Source organism: Anas platyrhynchos, chromosome 12 (assembly GCF_047663525.1).
Source record: "Anas platyrhynchos isolate ZD024472 breed Pekin duck chromosome 12, IASCAAS_PekinDuck_T2T, whole genome shotgun sequence".
Lineage (NCBI taxonomy): Eukaryota > Metazoa > Chordata > Aves > Anseriformes > Anatidae > Anas > Anas platyrhynchos.
In genome coordinates this window covers 11,392,982-11,403,324 of record NC_092598.1, presented here as the reverse complement: position 1 = coordinate 11,403,324, position 10,343 = coordinate 11,392,982, and the positions used below count along the sequence as shown (strand labels likewise).

The following is a 10,343-nucleotide window of genomic DNA, read 5'->3' as shown; positions in this document are numbered from 1 at the left end:
AGGCCGCACCTGGAGCTCTGTGCCCAGTTCTGGGCTCCCCAGTGCCAGAGGGACATGGAGATACTGGAGCGAGTCCAGCGGAGGGCGACTGAGTTGCTGAGGGGACAGGAGCATCTCTCATACGAGGAGAGGCTGAGAGAGATGGGCCTGTTTAAGAGAAGATGGAGAGGGGAACTTAGTGATGTGTGTAAATATCTGAAGGGAGGGCGTCAAGAGGATGGGGCCAGACTCTTTCCAGTGGTGCCCAGTGAGAAGACAAGAGGCAATGGGCACAAACTGAGGCAGAGGAAGTTCCAGATGAGTACGAAAAAACATTACTATGAGGGTGACAAAGTACTGGCACAGGCTGCCCAGAGAGGTTGCGGAGTCTCCTCCGGAGATACACAAAACCCACTTGGGTGCCATCCTGTGCAACGTGCTCTAGATGACCCTGGTTGGCAGGGGGTTGGACTGGATGATCTCCAGAGGTCCCTTCCAACCTCAGCCCTTCTGTGAGTCTGGGAAACTGCAGGTACACGGCTCAGAGGCTGCTCAGGCTGAGCTATACAGACAGGTTTAGCTGGGTTGGTGTTTTACTGCAGTCAGTTGATTTTTATCAGATGCTTTTACTTCATACATTTTCCTTGGCAGTGGCAACGATCCAGCAGATACCAAAAATGCTGGAACACAAGGGGACGTGCAGCCAAAAAGATCACTGGTGTAGCCGGATCCCCTCCTGCCCAAGGCGGACTTTGCACAAGCTCACATCAGCACCGTGTTCGCCTGCTGTGGGCAGAGCTTTGGGTTTGTCTCCGAGCAGAGTTGGGCCAGCTTCGTTAACCACAGGGCTTAACCCCATGACTTTGGAGGCTGCATCAGCTCGCAGCACATTGCATTTGTGGTGGCACAGCCTGGCCAGTGGCCGGGCCCAGCCTCGGAGCAGTCTCCCCATGGGGAGGGCAGGGTGCAACTGGTGTCTCACAGCTATTTTTTCCTGGCTCTTGCAGGGCAAGTGGCCCCTTTTAGCACAGATCAACAACAGAGAGGCCTGGAGATCATCAGCTGCCTCCCAGCTGATTCCCAAGGCATTTCAAACACAACATCACAAGAGGCAGGGATAATACACGTGAAAGGCCCTGCTCAGTGGGACTGATAAGCACTTACAGAGTTATTACAGGATCAGAGAGACAGGGCACTGAGTTTCTTATGTTCAGGACTGGCTATATCCAGGGAGAGGACAAGCATGAAAAAAACATCTACAGTTTCCCTGGGTTGCCCCTGTCCTAAATGTACCATGACATGCACCCTGTCCTTGCTAATTCTGTTTACCAGAAACAAGTTCAAATGCTTGGAAGAAATCAGTTCAGCTAACACTGACATGGTCTGCATGCAGGTTTAAACGAGTTCTCGAACGAGGATTTCCCTCCAGCCATGGTGTGTAGCCTTCTCCCAGCACCATTTCCCTTCCCTTTGGCCATGCTCATCCCCAGTATTGCAGAAAACACCCGATGTGATGGTCTGGGCCTTACCAGGGAGGGAAGTGTCCCAGGGATGACGTGCTGGGAGAGCATCAGCCCTCCAGGTGCCTCAGTGGCTTTGTCTGCTGCTGCTGCTTGCTGGCCTCTCCTTCCCAGGCTTCTTTTATCATAGAATGGTCAAGGGAAGAATTGAATTTGTTTCATAGAGTCATAGACCCATAAAGGTTGGAAGAGTCCTTCAAGATCACCTGGTCCAACCATCACCCCACCACCAATGTCATCCACTAACCCATGACAATGCCCATCATCATGTTTCTTCCTTGGGTTTCAATCTGACCACAGGCTCCTGTAGATCCCTTGGGACTTATATCTTATTGACCAGGAAGTTAAGTGAAGGGGAGATGAGAGGAGCTAAGAATTACATCACAAATCTTATCTGCCTGTGGCCCTGAAATGGGAAGTTACTCATGGAAATTATCTGACCTTAAAAGACAAGTGAAAGGCTTTATTAACAGCAATGCCAAAATTATCATTACTGGGAAGCTGGGGTAATCCACTCAGAAGAATGGGGCGGCTCCCTCTGCTAGCTGCTGGTTACCAGACATCTTGACCTGGTTCCATGCTCTGCGGTAGCCCTGCAAGGTCATCTGCAAAAGAAGAAAGGAGAAGGCCTCAGGATGATCAGACAGCAGCGGTATGTTGTGGAGGAAGCTGCCAGGCTCCAGGCTGCGGTACTGCATGCCCGTTCACTTGCCCCACTCCCACCTGAGCTCAGTGCTCGCTGCAGCACACTGAGAAGAGCTCCTGCAGGTCTAAACCAGCTTTGGTTTTCCTCTGAATGCTACAGGAAGCCTGGAGACATCACACAAAAGCACTGTGTGGAGACCTACAGCCCTCTGCACAGCAGCAGGGCTGTTTGACCTGTCCTGCCACAGAAAGGCTGGCAGGAAAAACAAGATCCTTGGTGTCGCTCCTCTTATCTCAGGGACAACTCCAGCATCCCTCTCTTGTCCCTTGAGCCCTGACATCTCTCTGGCTCCACGGCTGGCAAGGCTCCGGGCACTGCCCATGGAGTGCGTCCAAGCAGCAGCTGTGGTCAGATCCACGTTTCTCAGCCTGCCGTGCTGGCTCTGGAGGCTCAAGCCCAAACACCATTCTGACCTCTGAGAAAGGCTGGACCACAAAAACGCAGCCAGTCCCAGCCCAGGGTACTGGGGAACGAAGTGCTGGGCAGACACAGCCCAGCACCATCCCACTCCCAGCCCCTGCTCAGGGGTGAGCAGGCACCGCAGGACCTGTCCCAGGGGCTGGCTTTGCCCCAGCAGCGTCTCTCCTTGCCCGCTGTGCACACAGACATCAGACAGGGTAGGGACAGGGATGTGTCCTGCTATCTCTGGGCTTTGGCAACGCTCCTGTCTTATCTCCTCACCTCCTCCCAGGCTGCAGGACTTGGGCCAGGGGCAGAGACAAAGATACTGCTCTCGCAGCTTTGCCATGAACTCATGCTTGGCTCTTGGCCAGGCACAGCCTTTCCTTACCAGGGAAGAGTCAAGATACAGATGAGGAATGGATGTTTGAGATCATCAAAGAGGACCACAAGCACCGGAGAGCCACCAGCTGTCTGGGTGTTGGGGAAGGCCTGTGCAGGGACAGACATACTGGGCCACCACACGTCCCCTTCTCCTTACACACCCTTCAGGTTCCACATGCATCCAGTTCTGCCTCGCTCACCTCAGCAATTTCTGCCCTCCTCTGCCAAGCCTTGATGCTCTTTTCCAGGTCAGTGACAGCCATTGCTGTCTGCACATAGCTCATCACGGGAGGGGTGCTGTAGTCCGACAGCTGTTTCTGCAGCCACCGGTCCAGACTCTTCGCTTTGGCTCGTTGCTACAGGACGGAAAGAGACAGAGGGCAGGGACATCCCAGGAAGATGTCCCCCTGCCAGCTGGTGGCCAGCCCCCCCGGGAAGCAGGCAGGCAGGATAAACTGAAGGCCCGAGAGCAGCTGCACGTTTGAGGGCACAGTGTGGTGCATCCACCTGTGCCTCCATCCCACAGATGGGCTGCTTGAGAGTGCCTTGAGCCTGCTGCCCAAAGCTGTGCTGGCCCAGCTGGGTAACAGCAGTGCCACCTCTCACTGGAGAGGACGCTGCTGATGAAAAGCTCAAGGAGAACTTCAAGAAGGCAGTGGCTGGGAAGGCAAAAGCCACAAAGGGCAAAGCTGACCAGTATTAATGGAATCGGCAGAAGCTCCAGGACTTATTCTCAGCCCCACCGTGGCATGCACATATCCAGGTTATTGCTGGACCCCAAAGGGGCATCAGCATCTAATGTACCATAACAAATACGTCCAGAGGGTCCTCTCGAGTTAAGTCACACGGATTCCCAAATCACTTTCTTACCTCCTCCACCAGCGTAGTTTCTCTTTCAATCTTCTCCAGCAGCTCCATCCTCTGGGAGATGTCTTTCATTAGAGATGTCGATGTTTCCATGGTGTTCTGAAGCTTTTTCTGGAACAAGAGAGAAGGACACTGTTAGCAGATGCAACAGCAGCTCTCTGCTACATGCAAAGCCATCTCTACCTTATGTGGGTCCTCTCCTTGGGCTTTGTCTCTGCTGGTGGTGCTCCAACCAAGGCCCTGTGCTGCCTGCCAAGCACTGGCACTGCATTAGCCAGGAGTGATGGCAGCTCTGGGCCACAGCCCTGTGTTGACAGCCCCAAATCTCCAGCTGTCAGCAGCAAAACAGAGGTGCTTGCCAGGAAGGGCAAGCCTGTGCCTGCTGGGGCATGGTCAGCAGAGGAGAAGAAGCTGCTCCATGGGGCATGACTTGGGTGGGGGGTTCCCAGCCAGTGGCCACAGCCACTGCTTCGAGGTACCTGGCCATCACGGCCTGTATTACACTGTGGCACTGCAGCCTGGGTTTAGGATGGCCCCAGGCAGAAGGGCTCACCTGAGAGACACAGATCCACCCCAGCTGCAAAGCAGTTTTCACTGATAAGATCAGGGGCTGCAGCTTGTGACATCTTTTCAAATGCCACATGTGGTATAATCAGCTCACATGTGACCCTCGGGAAGAGCAGAAGGGGAAAGCAGAGGCACCGGGAGCTTCACTCACTTTACGGAAGTTGAGGATCTGGACAGTCTTCCCCAAAGTCAGTTTTAGCTGCTGCAGCTCCTCGTTCTTCTGCTCGATCTTCTCTTCGTACTGCTCCTTTGTAACCTGCAGCTGCTGTGAGTGGACCCCACGGAGTGTGTCTCCCATCTGCTCCTTCTGCAAACCCCAGAGAAGCGGAGCTACAGATACCGACCAGAGCTCAGCCCCAAGTAAAGAGGCCTTTGTTTGGTGGGAAAAGCTGTCCTAAGGACAGCTGTGTTCTTCACAGGCCATCTCACCCCCGCTTCTCCTAGGCTGCTGCATGTACCTGCCTGAGCTGCTGCTGCAGCTTCTTCTTGTAACCCTTGAGAAAGCTGTTTTCTAGGCGCAACTTCTCTTTCATCAGATCCTACAGAAAGAAAGCAGGTTATAGCAGGACAGCAGAGTCTGGGAGGAGGAAGAGCACCAGGACCTCATGCTTTCCTGTGTGTTTTCCCTTCACTGGGTGACATTGGTAGTATGGTGATGGTTGGACCAGATGACCTTGAAGGTCTTTTCCAACCTTAATGGTTCTATGATTCTACGATTCACCTCACCCGTACTGCTCCTAAAAAATGAGCACTTCCCCTCCCATGAGAAATGCTGTTCAGCATCCTCCTGCCCCACACGTGGGATGTTGGCTCTGCACTTCCCTGGGCTCTGCTGAGCTGGAGGGCTGGGCCTCGCGTCACCTGGACTCATAGCTGTGCTCACCAAGCTGATGAGCAGCTGGGGTACTTGCTAAGATAGTCTGAAAATGTGAGGCAGACCATATGGGAGCATGGAAAATAGGTTTTAAGCTAAAATTTTTTACCATACATTTCAGATGACAGACCAGGCTCAACTTTTGCCCTGCTGCACTGACCCTTTGGTGGTTCTTCTCCTCTAGGTACCTCAGCAGCTTCTCGGAAGCTATGATGCTCCCTTTCTTGTTGGAGATGGTGCTGACGATGTCTTTCTCAAACTCACTGATTGCTTTCTTAACATCAGTCCACCAAATATCTGTTTCTTGTATGACCGCCTGTAGAAATGAAGTCACGTAAGAGTCGAGAGGTGCCAACTTCCCTAATTCAAGCAGCTTAGGGAATAGGGGACACTGGAGATGACCAGATGTACTCTGATGGAGTTAGGAGCATTTCTCCTGTGGGTGCACTGAGGTTCACCCCGTGCAGCACGGGGCACATGGCACAGTCTTACAGAGCACTGCTGCTTCACTCATTCAAAAACGAACATCAGAATAAATCTCTCCCATGCCTGACTTTCAGCCTCTGTCAATCCATCCTGACTTAGAAGCATCACCAGCCTTACTAAGCCAGTACTAGGATTGTCTTTTTACAATGTGTGACCTGTGGCCACACCAGAGGGACATGGGCTGCCTGCTGCCCCTGTCCCAGCTGCTGCATCAGCAGCATGAACTGAAGGGAAAGGTTTCTCCTTCCCTGAGAGCTCCTGAGCACCCTGAATAGGAGGAGGTCTTGGCAGACGGCACAGGGCTGATCGTGATGCAGCAGCAAGGAGCCTGCAGCAGGAATGCAGCCTGGTAGATTTGGAGCATATGCAGAAGTCCTAGAGAGACTGGAAAGGCAGACACTGGAGAGGTCTGCGCTGAGCCCAGTCAAAGCAGGAAGCTCTTGAGAGTTTCTATATTGAAAAATGCTTGGCATGAAGGACATACATCCAAGAAACTGACAGAAAGGAGCTTTTGCTTTCAAGAAAAAGCTGGGGAACTTCTATATTGAAAAATGTGTCTGGCACAAGGGACACACATTCAAAAAGCTGACAAAAGGGAGCTTTTTCTTTCAAGCATCTATTTCTTCATCACACATAGCAGACAAGCTTCTCTACCTAAAAATCTTCTGCTCTTTTGTGCTACTGTTAGTTCTTGCCATAATACACAGCTTCAGAGACAGGTGCATCTGATCTCTGTTGGTGCACTTGCCTGCAAGAAACTGCAATTAGGGGGCAGCTCTGGCTCCCACTCTCAGCTCGGGGCCACTAACAACAATTGAAAGAGGTGGGAAAAGTTACAGGACGGCAGGACACATTGGTGGTTCTAAGGTTTCAGGAGAGCTATACCTCGATGTCGTGCAAGGTCTTCTCTGTGTCCTCCTCCATCCTCTGAATTTCCCCCTTCATGTCCACCAGCTCCCTCTCAGCCAGCTCACATTTCTGCTCCACCGTCAGGCCTGCGAAATACCCTGTTGAGCGGCGCATCTTGGATTTGGCCCTGCCATGAGTCTGCAACAATCAAGGAAGGGCACAGATGCCATCAGGTAGCCAGCACTGGCCAACTGCTGTTGCATTTTCATGCGTTCAAAGAGCAAATAATCTCAACAGTCAGCTTAGAGGGATTCCAGCTTACAGTACGGACACAGAGATGTATCCAGAACAGAGGTAACTTGGGGCCACACCTAGCTGGCCTCATTTGTCCTCTCATCCACCCACAAAACCTTCCTACACAAGCACTTTCAATTCATTTCAACGGGCAAGTGCAGGGCTGGAGGTTAAAGGCAACGTGATGCCTTCATCTGGGCACGTACTGAGATGTTGGTGGACATGGATGTTATCTAGACCTTGTTGTGTAGGACAGATGGGGTCTTCTGCCTCTTCCCGAGGAGTGGAGGGTCTTACAACATGGGCGGGCTGAAGCTCAGTCTTTGGAGAACAACACTGCTTGGGTGTGATCACCAGTTCTGCAGAGATACCGGGATGCCAGCACTGCTCTGCACAGGGCAAGGGCCCTTCTGGCCACAGGCAAAATTTCAAAAAGAAAACCCCAAAAGTGGCTCCTTCAGGATCAGGCATTGCCAAAGCCCCTTGCAAGAGGCTAGCGGAAAGGAGCTCCACAGCAGACAGTCCAGAGCTTCTGCTCACTGCATCGCTGGTGGAAGTAGATGTTCAGGCCAGGGGGCAAAAATCTGCCCCAAAAGCCTGATCATGGCTACGGTGAGAAGGAACAGAGCAACGTGCACTTGGAAGAGGAACCTGAGTGTGGGTGCACGCAGGTCTAAGCCTACAGGGGCTCCTGCAGGAGGAGAAGAGGAGGAGAAACCTGCTACAGAGCACCTGACAGGGCCTGGGGAAAGTCCCCTGCTTTCCTGGCATCAGCCCCACTACGTGTTTAGTTTCTCCTTCAGATTACTCGGGGGGGGGGAGGTTAACTCATGAGTGTGTGAAGTGCTTCCAGATCCACCTGGCACCTGCAGTCCAGGAGATCCTGGTGCTGTCATGCACCAGGGACTGCACCAGCTGGAAGGGGAGAAATCAGAAGGCAGCCTGGCCTTTACGCTGAGTGCAGAACAGCAAGGAAGCCCAGAGCTTATCCCGAAAGGCCCAGCTAGCACTTGTTTTCGGGCAGGTGTTGGGGTTAGGTCACTTGTGCAGCCCACGCGGTGGCTGCCCCGCTCCTACCAGCATGTGCAGCAGCTCTGGCGGGGAGTCGTGTGCCACCGGCTGCCGCTGGAGAGCCGGGCTGCTCGGCTCCATCTTACGGTACTGATTCTCAAACATCTCCACCTCAGCTCTCAGCAAAGCGATGGCATGACTGCAAAATGACGGGGTCTGGGTGAGACCCAGCTCTCAGGGACGTGCGCCGGGCCCAGTACAGCGTCACTGCGTGTGGCCAGTGGGCGAAGGCAGAGCGAAAGGGGCTAACACAAGGCAAAACAAACACCCCAAAATGAGGGCTGAAGGTCTCCCCTCCCTGAACCAGGATGCAGAAAAGCCCCCCAGAGCTGCCCCTGCTCAAAAACCCAGACCCCAGATGGAGCCTGGGACAGGAGCCCTTTAGGGACACTGGGTGGCTTGGGGTGGCCCCATCCCTGTCCCTCTCCCATCCTACCCGAGCCTCAGTCCCTGCCCAACCCCGGGTACAGCCCAGGCCCCACCACCCCTCCATCCTTGTGCTGCTGCACTCAGCCCGGGACCCCCACCCCACGCTGCTGCCGGTACCGCTCCTCCTGCAGGCGAGCCCGCAGCTGCGGCAGGGGCAGCACCGCCAGCACCTGCTCCGCCATGGCTGTGTTGTGGCAACGGTGGAACCCGCACCGATGGGTGGGAGGCAGGATCAAAGGCACAGGGAGGCCCCAGCACGCACAAAAGGAGGCCCCAGCACATGCACGGAGGCCCTGCTCCCTGCCTTGAGCTCTGCACCGCGGCCACTGCCAGCTCCGCCGCTGGCCCAGGTGCAGTTTGGCCCCTGGCACAGCTCGGTTGTGGGCTGGGGGTGTCCCTCTGGGGAGGTGGTGTGGCCGGGTCCAGGAGCTGTGCCAAGTGCTGGGCATCGTTTCTGAGAGGCACAGTCACGCTGTGGCCTGACTGGACTGCGGGCAGGCCTGTATAACCGTGCCTCCATCCCCAGCAGTTGCTGATGGGGGTGGTGATGCCTCTCTGTGGCTCATCTGGGATGAAAGATGCAAGTCAGCCGAGCATGGAACGATATAAACCCATGCCGTGGGGATGCTGGTCCCTTTTGTGGCTCCATGACCAAGCTGGTTTGGAGTTGTGCGCTCCCCACTGCTGCGTGTGCAGGAGAACCCGCTGAGGAGGCCTCACAGCCATGGGATGGCCAGAGCGTGTCGAAGCTCATCTTCAGCACACACCTGAGTCATAACCACCTGGTCCATGGGAAGAGCCCTGCCTCTCATCCTCGTGCCAGCAGCAGCACAAACACCTCTCCCAGGGGGCTGTCACTGGCAGGTGCTCATTGCCAGAGCACACTGAAGCTTCCTGAAGCGTGCACACACAGAGGAGAGGGGAGAGCATGGCTGTGGCACAGCCTGGAGCCCATCTTTGCCCACAGGGTGTGATGGGGATCCCATTAAAAATTAGAAGTTGTGTTTCACTGACACACCAAATTACGGAGAACTTTGAATGCCTGTTTACTGTTTGCCACCATTTTCTCTGCTAGCTAGCTGCAGGCCATGGGCCTCTCTTGTTTCCCACTCACCTTGCAGAGTTAAGGTTTTATAAACGTGTAATCCAAGCAGATGAAAGCTGCTCTGCACTTGGTGCTGTGCGAGCCTGCAGCAAGGTCAGTGTGCCACGCTTGCAGCAGACCCTCTGCCCAGCTAGTTTGTGCACGTGTAGCACCATCAACTCAGGATTTGTGGGTTTGGGGTCCCTTCAAGAATCCTTCTGACTCTCTAACCTGAGACAGCCACTGCCTCGCTGTTTGGTGGGACGGGGAGAGGCAGCTGAGCAGTCCCGGGAGCAGCTGTGATGGATGGGGAGCTGCAGGCAGGGCTGCTGGCGCTGGGAGGTTCAGCAGCATTGTGCTGGAGGCTTTCCAGCTGCAGGAAGGGGGCATGCAGATTTCAAGATGTTTATCACGCTGCCGAGCTCTGGAAAGCTTTTCAGAGGTCAGCAGAAGACAGCCCGCCCATCTCTGCCTCAAAAACTGCCCCTTGCCAAATTCCAGGATCCAGAGCTCTGAAGTGCCTTCAGGACAAGAGCTGCTCTGGCTTTTAGTGGCCAAAAGTATGTTTTCCCTGACTTTGCTCTGGGAAAGAGCTGAACCTTTCTAGCCAGATTTGAAAATACTAATAGCAATAAAAAACCGTTCGATAGTATTTCAGAGAAAGCTTGGGCAAGCTTTAGCGAGCTCCCTGTTAGAGCACGGGTGCCTGAACAGCAGCAATGCAGACATCTGGGGGGGGGTGGGGGCTGATCCTGCCCTCAGTCAGGTGTGTGGGTTCCAACACAGCTGCTGTGCTTGCCAGCTCGTACACGCTGCTGTGCACACGGGAGCGTG

The 10,343-nt window shown here is 54.2% G+C and overlaps 1 protein-coding gene across 4 annotated transcripts; it reads right to left on the bottom strand.

Annotated features, from left to right (window-relative positions):
• Nucleotides 1–1,947: 1,947 nt before the first annotated feature.
• Nucleotides 1,948–9,969, bottom strand: CFAP263 (cilia and flagella associated protein 263). 4 transcript variants are annotated; one of them, XM_072043906.1, is made up of 9 exons: nucleotides 8,543–9,965; nucleotides 8,003–8,135; nucleotides 6,668–6,829; nucleotides 5,406–5,612; nucleotides 4,881–4,961; nucleotides 4,574–4,729; nucleotides 3,859–3,966; nucleotides 3,189–3,344; nucleotides 1,948–2,104 (listed from the first exon to the last, which is right to left on the bottom strand). In XM_072043906.1, the coding sequence occupies exons 1-9, from the start codon at nucleotides 8,872–8,874 to the stop codon at nucleotides 2,015–2,017; spliced, it is 1,425 nt and encodes a 474-aa protein (XP_071900007.1). In that variant the 5' UTR covers nucleotides 8,875–9,965; the 3' UTR covers nucleotides 1,948–2,014. The 4 variants fall into 4 exon arrangements, with proteins under 4 accessions (XP_071900007.1, XP_005019996.3, XP_071900008.1 ...); XM_005019939.5 differs by having other exon boundaries at nucleotides 5,457–5,612; nucleotides 8,543–9,963; XM_072043907.1 differs by lacking the exon at nucleotides 8,003–8,135 and having other exon boundaries at nucleotides 8,524–9,969.
• Between the last annotated feature and the right edge of the window lie 374 nt (nucleotides 9,970–10,343).